This window comes from Seriola aureovittata, chromosome 10 (assembly GCF_021018895.1).
Source record: "Seriola aureovittata isolate HTS-2021-v1 ecotype China chromosome 10, ASM2101889v1, whole genome shotgun sequence".
Classification (NCBI taxonomy): domain Eukaryota; kingdom Metazoa; phylum Chordata; class Actinopteri; order Carangiformes; family Carangidae; genus Seriola; species Seriola aureovittata.
The window spans coordinates 4,686,476-4,702,730 of record NC_079373.1 but is presented as its reverse complement, the minus strand read 5'-3'; the positions used below and the strand labels follow the sequence as shown (position 1 = coordinate 4,702,730).

The 16,255-nt window shown below is 39.9% G+C and overlaps 1 protein-coding gene across 2 annotated transcripts in view; it reads left to right on the top strand.

The window, feature by feature from the left end:
• The first annotated feature begins 2,458 nt into the window (after positions 1-2,458).
• pik3c2a (phosphatidylinositol-4-phosphate 3-kinase, catalytic subunit type 2 alpha) overlaps positions 2,459-16,255 on the top strand; it is a 48,277-nt gene continuing 34,480 nt past the window's right edge. Inside the window, exons 1-2 of one of the 2 annotated variants that reach the window (XM_056387662.1) lie at positions 2,459-2,606; positions 6,853-8,100. In XM_056387662.1, the coding sequence (XP_056243637.1) occupies positions 6,934-8,100 (1,167 nt within the window). In that variant the 5' untranslated portion in view covers positions 2,459-2,606; positions 6,853-6,933. Of the gene's footprint in view, positions 2,607-2,655; positions 2,823-6,852; positions 8,101-16,255 lie in introns of those variants that run through there. The other variant, XM_056387663.1, reaches the window with a different exon arrangement.

The following is a 16,255-nucleotide window of genomic DNA, read 5'->3' as shown; positions in this document are numbered from 1 at the left end:
GGCGTTCAGTCAACCTCCGGTGAGGGCGGAGTTAGTGTCTGGCGTAAGAGAGAGAAACACTATTCATAGCTTAAATGTGGATTGAAATGTACTGTTTGTGTGTTGTGTATTGAGTATTTAGTCTTGATAATTGCCTCATTATGGAACATCTCGTTCACATTTAATACAACACACACATAGTTGGCAGTTTATTAGGTACACCTGGGTAAAACTAAGGCAGTCAACATACAACAGTCCTGTAGTAAATCCTACTGTCATGAAGATTTCATTGTTCCGTTTGTGTTGAAATTGTTTTAGAGAGGTGTTGATTCATTTTGGAGAATGCAGTTTGTGCTGGTGTTGAACAACATGGCATTAAACACATTATTTATCCCCCCTCACTGACAAAATAATAGAAACACCTGTGGGACTCACGCAGTGCAATTCGGCAGCACAACAAACTGCAGTCTCCACAATTATCATAAAATTAAATCAGCACCTCTCTTAAAATAGTTTCAACACAAACTGAACATTATGACCTGGATTTATTGCAGGACTGTTGGATTAGAGTACATTAGTTCAGCCAGGTGTACCTAATTAACTGCCAACCAAGTATATGTAGGCCTACTAACAGCAGTGGAGGTATTCAAATCTTTAAATTTACCAAAAGCAGCATCATAACATAACATCATGTAAAATGTTCAAATTAAAGTAAAAGTTCTGCATTCAAAATGTGTATTATCCTATTGTGTACACACAACAAAGTTGTGTGGACATCTGTGTTTCTGTATGGAAGAGGAATATGTCCTGGCTGTGAAAAAAAACAACTCACTCGTTATTATGCTGCATGGGTATAAAATACAACTGCTATGTATAAAATAGTATAATGTGTATGTAATTTGTATGAAAGTTGCCATAATCATGTATGTATAAATACATATAACACAGAGTTGTATTTGTATACAGTTCATAGCAGAACATCATTGTAATCAGTGATACATACATTTTCCTCCTACTGGTGATAACATATGGGAAACAAGCTTAAATACACAACTAACCTGAAATGTAAAATATGCTGTAGCAGTACATAGTGCAGAGCACAGTGACTTGAGACTTCATTTGAGATTTGGGATTTGGGACACAACACAAGTTTTTTTGCAGGATAATTTGCTGCCTTTTTCTCTTTTTTTTAATTGTCAGAAATTCTACAAATACTCAAAGTCTGTGTAATTAGTTCAGATCTACAGAATTTTATTACAAAAAGATCCAATGAAGGGAGAACTACTAACTACTACTAAAAATAAGATTTATATAATTATTTATTACAATATTTTATATTATTATTATATAATGATATTATTATATAATTATTATAATTTATATATTTGTTGTAGTCTGAATTCTAATCTCACACTTGATGGCTAATTTATACAGAAGAAACTGAAAAGAAGACCTACAGTTTAATGTGCTTGTGTTCCATTTCATGTATTGTTCTACAAATCATCAGGTAATTTAACCTCTGTCATTATTCTTTTGAACTGTGACACAGGCCATATGTGATGGTGTGTCTCCCAATAGGTTCTGATGGGACAGTTCAAGTCAAAAGTCCTGGGCTGATTTTTATTCCCACTCCATCCCTGTTCCTTCTCTTGTTATCATGTATTACTTTATAGATAAAGTAGTGATGATAATGCAGTACATGCTTTAAATTCCTGAGATGTGGCAATGCTCTAAGCAGACTGGATGGCATGCATGGAACACTCATTACAACCTTGGACTCCATTTTCTGCTGCTTTATATTTCTAATCCACTACATTAAATAGACAAATATTTTTAGTATTTATTTGATAACTTCAGTTACTTTGGCATTGGCAAGTGGCATTGGTTCATGCTATATACTTGTTCAATAAATAAATAAATAAATAAATAAATAACATATAAGATTCTGAAATGGGCCATTCTGCATAATGTCTACTTTTATTTTAAGTACTTGAAACTACTACTTTATACTTTTTCTTATTTGTTGATTATATTTTGTATTATAAATCTAAAAAGTAACTACAGTGATCTCCCTCTGAAACGTGGTGGAGTAAAGGCATAAAGCAGCAAGTAAAATGCAAGTACCTCAAAATTGAGTAAATGTTTGTTATAATGTGATGATCCAAAAATACGGTCTAATAAATAATAATTTACCTATGACAAGAGCCATTCGACTACATTTTAAGTACATTTTGCAGATCTTTGCATTTTTGCTTAAATTACATTTTTAATGCAGGACATTTACTTATAACAGAGTATTTCTACACTGGGGTATTACTACTTTTCCATAAGTCAAAGATTTCAGTACTTCTTCCACCAGAACACGCTGGACTCAGCTGTATGAACATCCCTCCAGGATTTACGTAAATACATTTATTTTCGACACTAACAGCTGTGGCCCACACAGCGGAGCTGTTCTGCTGTTTAAGCCTCAGTAAAGTGACCCAGCCTGGCAGAGACGCTATCCAACCGTGTCCAACCAAACCTCCATCCAACCACCTCAACAGGAACTGACGTCCCCTCTGTGCAAGTGGATGGAAAAAATGCAGCTGCAGGAAAAATGGCTCCAAACACCGCACCGCTGAAAGGTGAGAAGTTAACCTTTTTTTTTTTTTATAGTTAATGTCTGGGTGTAAAGTTTTAGCTTGTACTCGCCTGAATTCGTCGGTTCCGTTGTACCAGGTCGTTTCCCGTGTGACCAAACCTGCATTTCTTCCTTGTTGTGGGCAGTTGGCAGGACCAAAGCAGTTGCCTGGATACTTTTAAATTATTAATTCAGTGTCCTCAAAGTACGGAGCAGTCATGTAAGTTGTCGTTGTTCAGCTAAAGTCAGTCGTGTGTGTGTGTGTGTGTGTGTGTGTGTGTGTGTGTGTGTGTCTCTGTGAGCGACATGGTTGCCTGCTTTGTGTGCAGTTGTATTGGGTTTAGCGGCTAAACTTAGCATCCAACAAAGTTAAAGTTCCAACCAACCGCTATCAAAAGTATCAAGAAGTGACTTTTGATCGGGCTAGCCGGGTAAGTTAGCTAGGCTACTTTCATGTAATCAGTTGAAAGCCTGTTGTCTCTTATTAACAATCAGCTAGCTCCTATTTTAAGAGGCGTACAGTGTTAGAAAATCGAGTGTTTATTGACTATACACATCAGTTGGTGTCAGGTGAGCATCAGCCGACAGGTTAGCTTAGCCATTTGGGTTGTTTACAAAAAAGACGTTAGTCATTTTAAAGCCAAAAATAAACTGCTCGATGTAGTCGTGCCGTAGCGTTACTTTCATTTTGTGACTTAGACAAACATATCACATTTCCGTCGGTTGACTGTCTTCCACAATGCTACGTGATAATACAGTATCCCAGTGCTAACTATTAACACCTGGGATATGATGAAATTCTGTTTTCCTCAAAGTCATTGGAGGAAAAGTTGAGCATTTTAACTCATTGAAATGCAGAAATGAACATTATATAGTCTGAATAACATCCTTTTTAAATGGCCACTAACTGACTTAGAGAGGTGCCAAATGGGCAATCATATGTTCAGTTAAAAGTCTTGCAGTTTAAAAGAAAGGATAAATTTAGAGTTTTTGTGACTTTGCATGATTTTATTAATTCAGATGCAGAGTAAACCACAGTGAAACAGCCATAGGATTTTTTTTGGGATACTGGCCAAAGGGAGGACATTAGGGATTTCAGCTCTCCACTGCTCCAATATGGCCCTGTCAGTTTTTTTTTTTGTTTCTTTTTATAGACATAATGTTCTGCACAGGCCAGCCTCAGTAGTAGATAAGCCAGTGCAAAAAGAGCGAGTGAGAAACATGATGTACTGTATTGTTTCCTTTACTTAAAATGACAGAACATACCTTACAAATCTCTGAACTTGATGTGGTTACTTATTTCCCTCTTTAAAGATGTTGTCCTGTACTTTGATCAGCTGAAGAGTGTATTGCCAACATCTGCACTTTTGCAATGCTAGTGGAAGCAAAGCACTCGCTCAGTCTCATGAGATGAAATCATAAATTCAGACTATGAAGAAGAATTTTGGTGTACTATGCTGTGCAGACAAACAATGTTCAAATCAACAGATCTTTGTTTCAAATTGTAGTGGGGATTGCAAAGTTTCAGAAGACACCAATTATGTTTTTTTGGTGGAAATGTGTATAAAATTACACTCAAATATTAATGATTTGATGGCAGCCATAAAAATATTTGGTGTGACTCTTTGCCTTTACCACCACTTCATGTTATGGATAAGGATCTAAACATCTGAAGTGCCTAAAGTACTGTATATCACTCAGTATTAGAATAATTGGCCTAAAAGTAAAAGCTGGAACAGGCTGATTAAAAAAAAGTGAGAGGGAGACATTACTGTCAGGAAGTGTAGAATAAGATGTTGTTACATCCTTAAAGATACCTAAAGGGTGAATTAAAATAAACTGAATATTAAGGGGGGGGGGGGTCTCCAGACGCCCAGAATCTCATTTGTAACTGGGACCTCTGCATACTTTTCACTAGTGTAGCTGTTGTCTTCTCAATACTTGAACAATGCTAATGTCATGCTCAAATGTTGAATTATGCTCCTACAAGGGCTCTGCCATCCTTTGCCATGGTGCAGTGGAACAGAGTTTGCACTATTTGTCTTGGCTACAGCTGGCCTCTCTCCACAAGTGGTGGTTTCTTCCTTTGTATGTCTCCTGCTGCCATATACGGACTTTAACAATATGGCTATCTTGATTAAGGATCTTTTGTATGTAGCCATGGTTTTGGTGATCTATGTGTAGCTTGAGACCTATTGAATGTCCTTGGTTAAAATAGAATTCTCAGCCTTGCCTGAACTGGGACTATGTTGGACTGATCTGCCCAATCTGCAATGATCTACAGTGCCAAACGGTTAAGAAAAACAAAACTAATGTTTATGAATTTAAATCACATTACGTGATTTGTCAGATGGAAGCAGTGTTTACATACAAAATAATCAGGAAGCAGCTGCCGTTCAGTGTCTAGCTCAGTATGTTAACTCGGATACTTAGCAGTTAAGGTGCTCTGACCTTTTGATTATGGAACAGTGACTTGAAGTACTAAGCTTAGTCTGTCAGAGCGTGCATTCTTACTGTGTGCAAAATCAATAATATACAGATGAACTACTTTGGTCAGCGCATGTGACATTTCTGCAGAGAATTAATCCATCAGTGACACCAGGCACCAAAAGATCATGACCTTTCTCTTTATGCATTTGGTTTCCCCTAGCTGTTTTCCTGGAAGACTTTGGCACTAAGCTCTCCTAGTCAAATGCTTAATGAATGCAGCCACATTGTCACTGCCTTCTGGTGTTAGCACAGCTGATAAGACAATCTTGGGCCATGGTACTAACATAATGCTAACAGAGTGAGAGAAAGCCAGAGGAAGAGAGAGACCCGTCGGGCTGCTTAGCATGCCAAATTCCTCAGCTGCACAATAGTGCTAGGCTAGCCTGAGCCCCAGCAGAGCCTGCCTTCACCACAATGGGAGGGGAAGCTCAGGAGAGGCCGGTGACGCCTGGGGAGAGAAGGAACTCACTCAACCCTGGGGCTGTTCGTTCGATGAATGGCTGCTTTGAAAAAGGCGCTGTGTCATTTTAGGGTCACAAAACACTGTTTGCAGCAATGTTTTTCTCATGTTATAGATGTGGGATACTTTTGGTTCCTTCCTGTTTTAAGCTAACCATAAATAGTTCTGATTATCAAGAAGGGAAGATGCCCTTGTTTGTCAACAACTTTGGGTTTTTAAGGGTTGGTCGAAGAAACAAGCACTTTGATGACATCGCCTTGGGATTTGGGAAGTTATGATGCGTATCTGTTAGTGTTTTCTTATATTCCATAAAGCAATCAATCAACTTTTTAATGGAGAAATTAATTGGGAGATTAATCGATAATGAAAATAAAGGAGCTCACACATTTGTAAGTTAACTGGTCAGCCCAGCTGATTAATCAAAAACTGAAATATTCACTGTGCAATGTCAAGGTGAACAACATAGAGGTGCAGTAATAGTAGAGAGCTTGCTGTCAGTGAGTGTATGAGCTAATTGATTTAAATACTATGAACAAACCTGCTAATGTAGCCTGTGCCAGTTGTATGACCTAACTGATGCCCTTGACTACAAAACAAGTACAAGTATTGGCTGTGCATGTGTGACAAATGGCAGCCAATCAATAAGCAATCAAATCATGGTTACGGATACAAGGACTAGGGAAGCTTTAGATGAAGAACTGCCAATTAACAAGTGAGCCTAATGAACAAGCTGAGCTTTGGCTGCCTGTAGCTCAGCAGGAAGAGCAGGTTACCTTATGACAATGTGGACTGGAGCAAAAACACTGAACCCCAGCATCTTGCATCAGTCTGTGTATGTGGGGGAGGCACACTATAGTTTTTTCAAAGGAATGCACAATATAAATGCGGTCTACTCATCATTTACCTTTGTGATATCCAGATATATTTAAACAAGCTTTTACAGAGTTTCCTCCATGAATTGTTTAAGAGTTGGTGTCAAAGGCCCTGTATCACTTCAATTTCATTTTAATGACCATTGGTTTTTGGTACAGCAGGGTGATAAGGGTCAGTTCATATTGACAGCAATATGTATAATACATAGACTAGCATTGGACATGCTACTGCACAGTAAACATGATTTGATACAGATTGTATTTTCATCAAGTTAACCTTTGAGCAGACACCCATAGCTGTGCAGTGATATGGGGATCCTAAAATGCTTGTATATCATTAAAAAAAAGACATTTCTAAATGTTTGCTTTGAACCTGTTTGACCACCTCTTTTTACTTATCCAAATGTTTTTCCCCCACTCTGTTTTAGGTGTTTAAAGCTTTGCTCCGCAACATTTTGGGCCACCTGACTTAAAAGCCGTCACACTCATGGCACCTTCCAGTTGACAGAATGGCCCAGATATCAAGTGGTAATGGGTTCAAGCTGGATGTCCCCCAGCCAAAGGGGGTTGTGGGTAAAGAGGAAGCCCTCCGGATGGAGGAAGAGGCTTTAGCAAAGTTGCAAAAGGAGAAGAGACACACTCTTTCAGCTTTCTCATCAACATCATCTTCATATGCAACGTCCACATCCTCCTCAAAACCAAAACCATCTAAATATACCACTACTGCTCCTCAACCTTTACCCTGTACTAGTAGACCAGAAAAAGACCTCATTGTTTTCCCAGAGACCAAGAAGCAGGCAGAGCAGGACAAGTTCAGGGATATTGATGTGGACAAACTGACCAATGAAGAACTTGAAAAGCTCCTACTGGATGAAAACTTTGGGGCTAACAGCAAAGTGTCCCGCCCCTCGTCACTGCTGCGGTTTAACCTCAGTGCTTCCTACCCTGGAGGCCATCCCTGTAGTTCCTCTCCTTTCCAGGGCAGCCAGTGGACACCTGTTCTGTCCACACCATCAAGCTCCAGTGTGTCCACTCCCACCCATCAGCCCACCCCAATGTTCCCCTCTGCTCCATTCCCCAAACCAGGCACATTTCAAAATGGCTTCACTCCTACCATGCCGCCCTTCATGGCCCTGCCACCGCAGCAGGCATCCTTCATGGCCTTCACTCCCATCCAGCCTGCTGCTGGCATGGTCTTCCCACAACCAGCCGTGGACCCAGAGATGGCCAAACTGTTCGACAAGATTGCCAGCACCTCAGAATACTTGAAGAATGGCAGATCGGCCAGCACTGACCTAGATTCCTCTCAAGTGGGCACAGCTTCTCTGGCTCCCAACCCACCACCCCAGCAGCCAGCAGGGATGGAATCATCTGGTATCAGTCGCTTTGACTGGCTGGATCTGGACCCTCTTACAAAGCATAAAGCTGAGAATGAGCACACATCTCTGGCATCAGGAGGTGCCGCACAGACAGTACAAGGAACTCCTGCAGGGGATCCTTGGGATGCAGTGCTTGAGACAGAGGGGAACAGTAATAGCAGCAGCCCCCCGCTGGAGGTGAAAGCATCACTGTCAGTTCGCTCACAGCAACGGAGGGCATCAACAGGAGCTGCTGTCACTAGGAGTCACTCACTCAACATCCCAGGGACCTCCTCCCAGCACAAACCAAACAATCAGGTAGGATCACAATTGCATGTAAATGTTCAAAAAATATAAATGTTTTCTTACCTTTAAGATATCGGGTAAAGTCTGCAGAGATTAGGCCTTTTCATGCTGCTCATTTTGGTGTGACAAAACAGGAAATAAATTAACATGAAAGGCCCTGGTAACCTTTTTACTATTAGCAATGTGCTCAAACATGAAAGCATATTGTCCTCCAAATTTAACAACAGGAATTTCTGTGCTGTTTTGTCTGTGCTCTTTTTACTGGTTTGAAGTGGGTAGGGCTGAGTTTGAAAAAGGTGATGTCATATACTTTAGTACACATAATATATTATGATCAGGGGTTGGCAATAAATGATTCATGATCTGATAACAATTGTTGGGTTGTTTGCCAATGTTGTCAGACCACTGTCAATTAAATCTGATCAACCAACACCCACCCAGTTCTAAAGAAGCAGGTTAACTGATATTTGTGTTAAATGGTCTTTTCCTGAACTTAAATTGTTGCTTATTTTGTCATTTAATGTTATAGAGAAAAACTGCTTATAGATTTGGGCTTTAATAATGGCTACTACTCCCAGGTCCCTGGTATTATGAATACTGGCTCAATCATTATTAGTTACACCTGTATCCTGTGCTGTTAGGCATTGTGTTTGACATTCACATATCTGGGGGCTGCACACTTCACTTCGTCTTTTTGCTTTTAGACACTGAACAGTTAAATTGAAACAGTGGAACTACATTAGTGCTTGGCAGTGTTGGTCATTGATTTTCCTCAACCATACTTTACTATCCACACCGGTGGGTTTCAACTTTCCACCTGCTGGTCTGCTGCCACCCTGAAAAGTCAGTTTACTAACAGCAATGTGTCTTTGCACACTGTTGACAGCATTGATACAATTATGCTTGGCAGCGTAAATGATTAAATACAACCACAGCTTATATAACATGACCCAGTGTGAGTAAAGTTTAGTCAGAAGAGACGATGGTGGATCTTCTTGTTTAGCCAAAACGCTCATAAACATACTGCTTACAACTGCATGTATACTCTTCAGTCATTTAGGAGCACAAGCACAACATCCTCTTTACTTGTGCTCCCTGTAATTAAGTTTTTCACTGTGGTGATCGACCCACTGTTTCACCCCACAATTTCCTTTCAACCACATTTTGTGATTATTTTTGCCAAGCAGACATGAATGATCTCATTTCTTGTGATGAATATTTAGAACATTAATTTGGGACAGTGCTGTGGGCAAGTGGCATGGTATATTGTTGCCTCTAAATCTTATTTTTCTTCCCTAAAACTAAGCAACCATCTGTCATTTGGCTGGCAGCTATGAGCTGAGGTGGAAAGACAGGACAAGCATTTCAGTGTAGAGCAGTGTGGCCATGCTGAGGCCCACCAGACAAAAACAAATTTGTTATCACATGTCTTGCTCTTCACTCAGTATCTGGGAGTCGGATTACAAAGAAGTAGTTAATCTCCTGCCTGAAAATGAAAGCTCTTCTATGCTTAGTCAGAACTGCTTTTCAGATACTGTGACAGAAGTGAAAAGCTCCTTTAGGATGTTTGGACAGGGGCAGTCTGGCTGTCAATATCTATTACCACTATATGTATAGTACAGTCACCTCTGTATTCGAGGCATGTGTGTCAAGATACAAGATGCAAACAATACTGGGACCCTCTCATCAAGGTATTTCTTTAAATTACCACTAGTGGTCAAAAACAATCCAGAATACTTTTAAAGTCCTGACTGGCTATTCTGCTGGACACTCTATCAGTTTTTTTTGCAGCTCTCAAGACCTCCACTTCCTGTTCATTGTGTTTCTCTGTTAGGACCAAACAATTGGTCTCTGTGGTATGTTTCTTACGCCAGGGTGATAATTAACCTTGCAGGACTGTACAAGGCCTTTATTTCCAGAATTCCCCACGGCAGCTAAAAACCAGGAAATTTGACACTATTTGAACATGGAAAGATTACTGTACAGTGCAGTCAAAAATTAAAGTTATAAACATGACCAACTGAGGGCAGTTTCAACATGTTGTGCCACTAGGTCTTTCTAGTCAATGTTAAGGACTGTACAGACATATACTTTGCCGCTCATCAAAGGCAACTTTTCCTGTCTTTACACTCAGCTGTGTCTCTAGGGTTGAGGAATGTCTGTTCCCTTGAAAGGATGAAACGGTGTTTGTTTACACTTGCCTATATGTTATGTCTAGGTTCAAGCCTGTGTTTGCTGGGCAGACTCCTGTGTTGTGTGTAACCTGAACCTTTTTAGCTCAGTGCTCTTCACATGCTTCCCTCTATACTGTCACTTTTTTCATCTGCATCTATCATGTCTGCAGTTGAGTATGTGAGGAAGAGCTGGTATGTGCATTTGCTTGCTCTCCTTGTTCCATCTGCTTGCCTGGCAGTCAGCGCCCATGTTGTTATAAACAGGAACAAGCTGGTCCAGCTCCCCTGTGCCGTACAGCAATACCAGAATGACCTCACAAATTGTCCTCATAGGTTCCTGTGCCAACTCTCATTTTAGGAGAATGAGATGTTGTATTTCCATAATTTTTGGATACGTGTTTCATGCCGTACTGTGTGCAAGTCTGACTAGATCCTGTAATGTGGGCAAATAAGGCATACTCTCTGTACCTGCTTCTAAATAGCCTGTGGCTGGAAAGTTTTTAATTTGAAGCAACAGCTTGTAATTTTTTTCTATTTGCAATAACAGTAGCTATAACTCAAACAGCATGGCAATAGAGAACAATCAGAAAACAGTTAGGGTGAAACTAGACTTAAAACCCAGAGACTATAATAAACAGAAGCTACTAAACCACTGAAAGCTGAACATAGCAAATCAGAATGGTTGTTTCCCACAGTCAACTGCATGGGCCACATGTATAAAGCCAATCCATTCACAGTGACGACACGGCGCAGTTGAAGGCAGGTTTTTTGAAGTTTGGCCCTGCTTCCCAAGAAAGACTAAAATATTGTAGTGCCCTGAAGTTCTCATCTTGCTTTACCAAAGACCAAACCAATGTTCTTTTGTTTTGTTTTGTCTACATATGTGTTTATATTGCTGCAGAACATTTTTCAAAGTAGGGAGTTGTGTTATAGATTGCTGAGTGGTTTGAAATGGTTTGCAGATCAGACTTAAAACCTGCCTCTGCCAGGTAAATCTTGGTAGAGAATGTACTTTATAATTGTGTGGTACTTTTGTTAAAAATGCAGACTTATTTAAATAAGATACAGTACGAGAGCCAGGTACAAAAGAGCATTGCCCTTATCAGCTGTGTAAGAAAACCAAACCTAGAGGACATATAAAAATCAATCATGGACGTTAATATAATGTAAATCTGACAGGAGCTTGCTTTAAAAACTGTGCCGTTAAGAAGCCCAGAGCTGTTTATAATGTAATTACACTTAACAATTATTATAGCTGATTCTAAAGCAATTACTTTATTGCTTTGAGGCTGCGACTTCCAATCAGTAAGTGTACTTCGACAAGAACTGACCTGAGTGTGTACTTTCATTGCTGACAACGCATACAAATAACTCTATTATGCAAATAACTAGAGCCTAATTTATAGGTTGGCCGATTTATCGGCCGATATTGGTGCATCACAGATGTATGGGTATCGACGCATATATTCTCCGATATGCGCTGATATTAATACTTTTTATTAAGAAACAATAATGCAGTGGAAATGCTCCGGTGTTTCATTCAAGTTAAATAATAAAAAAAAAAAAAAATATATATATATATATATATATATATATGGCCGATATATTGATATCTGAATTTTTTTACTCCCTAATATTGGCATCGGCCCCAAATATTCAATATCGGTCAGGCTCTACAAATGACGCTGTGTAAACAGGTACGGTCTATATGTAGGCATGCATCTTTGCATCTCTTAATTGACATGACTCGAAAGAAAATGGCAGACAGTTTTTCATTAGAGCCTAGGTGAAGCAAACATGGTCAGATTTTAGGCCATAATCTTGAAAAATGTGGTCAAATCCATCCATCTATCTATCTGTCTTTAAACATGTTGCACGTGTTAATTGTCAGTTCAAGTCCAAACTTGACTTAGCATGTAGTATTATCAGTAATAGCAACAGTAGCCTATGGGGAATTGCTTTAGTTAATGGGAACCACTTTACTTTGATGTACCCATGAAACCTAACCTTTAACTATATATTCCCTTTGTATAGTGGGTGGAAAAGAAGACAAACTTAACCAGCAAAAAGTCAGAATTTGCCCAGCATTGCCCTTGGCATGATTGTTATTTATTTGCTGTGTTGTTACACTTGCAATAATGCGTCCCAACTGTTTTTCAATGCTGTTATTTCCGTGATGAGTGTTGCCTGAAGTTGCCAAGCCTTGTTGTGGTTGGCAGTAGTGTGCTGTAAGAAGTGGTAGGGTGGGCAGAGGGGTGTAAAATGGAACAAATGAGCTTGAATGGAGACTTAGTCAGAACCGGGCAATCGAACGTGTAGTCACACCACCTCTGCTGTATGTGTCATTCTCTTTCTCTTCTTTTAGTCATTGTTCATCTATTTGTCTCTCATTTCCTCCGTCTCTCACTTTTCTCACTTTGAGGTTTTTGTTACTTTGTTTTTACTTTATCTTTTCTCTTGTTACCATCTCATCCTCTGTCTTCACAGTATCTCAGTTCATTTCCTCACCTCTGTCACTTAACTGGTTTCTCTCTCCCTTTCTTCCCCCCTCCATCAGTCTCCCACCTTACATTCACTTACTGCCAGTGGTGCCTGGCTACTAATCCCTTGCTTCGGCCTTTGGATATTAAGCTGTAGGTTAGAGATAATCAGAAGTCAAACAAATACCTCTATCTACAGTTCAGTCGTCACGCCTCACAGCACCAATGCCTGTTCAGACCTGGCTCTTACTGTGTGCAAAGCAGTACTGGAAGTCTATGCGTCATTTATCTTACGTCGCCATTTCTGGTCGGAGACAACACAGAGTTATATTACTTATCCTCACAAACTGTAGTTCCACTTGATTCAGTGTTGCTTGTATTTGGATCATGTAGTGGATCTACAAATCCAGAGAAGAAATGGTAAGAATTTTAGTCAGTTATCAGCAAACCTGAACTAAATGTACTTAGTTTAATCTGCAAAGAAATGAAAAGTGTAGCGAATGTGAAGCAGATTTGATTGTTTGAAATTGTATAAGACCAATCATCATTGTGACTACATTCTTTGTGGCATAAATCAATCCCAGTTTTTCACATTTATAATTATGTAATGAGCTGATAAACCTGTCAGTTAGATTCAGTCATTGCAGATTGGTCGAGCATGTGTAAGACTGTTTGTTCTTCCACTGTTTCTTGAAAATGACCTGCAGTCTCATTTTTGTCTGACCATGTGCTGTGATTCAAGATCACTGTGTATGTGATTCTACAGTATGCCAGCATACTCTGTACCGTTTTCCGACCACATGCACAGTGAAATTTCTCTCGCCTCCGCAGACTCGGAGACCTTCAGGGGCTCTTTTACATCACTAACACCCACACACCATCCCACTCTAGACTAACTGCCCCATTTTCTTTTATTATTGTCTAATTGCACCTTAAGCACACGTATGAGATGCTGCAGTGCACTTAACACTCTGTAAATTTTGTTCCACGAGACAGATTGCAGGGTTTGAGGATGTTGCAGTGCAGGGATGTGGCAGGGATTCCAGTTAAATGTGTGACTCACTGGGCAAACAGCTCTGTGTCTCGTAACCTTTGACCTTGTTTACTGGCAGAAAACAAAGAAGCATTGAGGAAGATGGATTGAGGAGGCAGGTATAGACCAGATTCTAATGCACATAATAAAAACCTTGCTACCAAGTGTTAAGGGAATATGTGAAATTAGGAAATGTTTTGGAGAAAAACATACCAGTGAGGTTTTTGTGTCTTAACTTTTTAGTGATAAAAACTGAACTGAACTGAAATCTCTTCCAATTACAAAATAGCAAATTAAGTGTGTATTTGGCAGCCAGTCTGTCCCTAGAACCACAGTTTATTAAGCCAGGGACTTCAGTCCATTGCAGGAAGTGAGCTAGATAGCCACCCCTCGCTTCCTAATCGAAAGAAGAAGTTGATTTGTGTTTTCAGGGCAGCTGGTTCCTCTGATGTAAACCACAGGGCTTCTCAGAGGCACTTAGTCTCATCGATGAAGCTGTGTCCAAAGTTTTGAGAAAAGCTTGTTCATGTATACAGCCAAAAATGTTTTAGCTGACAGTTAGAAGTTGCTGATTAGTCACAGCACATTAAATCAATCTTCATCTCTTCAGTAAGTGCTGGATCAGCGTGACAGCATCACTCAGCATTTCCCACACAGAGTTATATTGTAAAATTAAGCCTTGAGCAACTGTAGTGCAATTTATTTGTACTGTAGTTGAGATTTGCAGGAAGTTGGCAGGTTAAATGTCAGAGAAACGCCTCAATTAAACGTAAAATCTTGAACGCTGTCCCCTGATACGCGCTGCAGTTTAATTTATCTGCTAAGAGAAGTTTGAGTGCAGTTAACTAACCATCATGTGTTGCTGTACAGCTTCTTGATTTTGAAAATCTGCGGGCTAGCCAATAAGCTATCGATAGCGGCTAGTGGTGCAGGTTTGCTGTGGACATCCTAGGGTAATTTTCATTGGGCTGACACAGAGAGTTAAGGAAGTGTCTGATGTCTAGATCTGTACCGAAACTCAATACTGCTGTTTGGCTTGGAATTACTACCACCCGTCAGTCGTGGCTGTGGCTAGTTAAGCCTTTCAGTTCTGTTCATCTGCTCATTCAGGCTTGCTTGTGACCTGTGGGAGGCACCACAAAGTTACTCAAACTCACCACATTCTGTTCTGTTAAACTCTAGGGACAACACCACCATTTTCCCTAAAACACAGCTCTTTTTTAATATCTGACCTTATTTATCAGCCAGAAGCTTGAGGGCATTGGGAGATGTAGGGTAGAAGCCCGATGGCCTTGATTCAGATAGGGAAAACCTTGATAACATGAGCTTTGAAAGTCATTATGTGAATAAGGTTGATAAACACTAAATCATCTAGAAGATTGATAATTTAGACCTTTTGAATATAAATAATATAAATATTTCTTTTTTTTTTCTTGCATTATATTTTAACTTGATTCTGCTATATATAAACCACTATACTGATTTATATTGTTTGCTTTATAATAAAGCATTAAAGACTTTGTGGGAACGAAACACAGTTACATAAGTGCCAAATGGCTGGAAAAGGGAATCTGAAAGTCACAAGAGGCAAAATGCTGCAAAATGACAAGTGTTAAACTTCCAATATGTTAAAAGTGTCCTCTGGACACTAAAACACAAAATGTGTGTCCTTGAGGTCTGACAAAAGTGTTGAATCATTTCCTTTCTTATAAAACATTTGCAAAGACAATTGTTTTTCATTAACGTCTCGATAACTACATCATTTAAGTCCATGCTTACTAGTTAGCAGCATCTTCTCTGCATTCTGCTGGCTCATTGCTGTGTTTTTAGGCACGTTACCACCACCTACCTCTGATGAATAGTGTGAAACCATTGATAAGGCTATGTATCGTGTCTCCCGCATGCACGTGCATGCTAACATAACAGGTATCCACTCATAAGACCATTGCTCTGCATTACTAGTGGTCAAAAACTTCACTGGGTACCTGTAAAGTCGAGATGTCCCAGATGTTCTGTAGTGTAGCCACATGGTTTACCTGCTGCTGCATGAGGCTCCAGTTACGGGTCTGCTCAAAACTAGCTAGTTGGTACAGCGTGTAGCTCGACCACATTTGAAGGCAACAGTGTCTATAGCTGTTTCTTGTGGCAGGATGAAAAACCTGCAGTCTCAGTGAAAGGCGAGATGAATCATACAAACGGGGTTAGTAGGGCAATCTTTCAAGCAGACTTTCCTCACAGGCACTCGCTGTGGTGCACTTGACTGCACACATGAAAATTAACAGAAGTAATTGTTTGATGAATGAAAAAGAGCTTGAGAGCCCTCTTTCTCACATCTGCACATCTGAAGCGGGTGTGCTTGTCAAATTTTCACTTTGAAAAACTTCCCAAACATGTCAGATGCAGCCCCCCATTTTGACATCAGAAAGCTAAAAGGGGAGGGGGTTCAGATGCTGTTTGACCATCTGACAGGCACTTGAGTT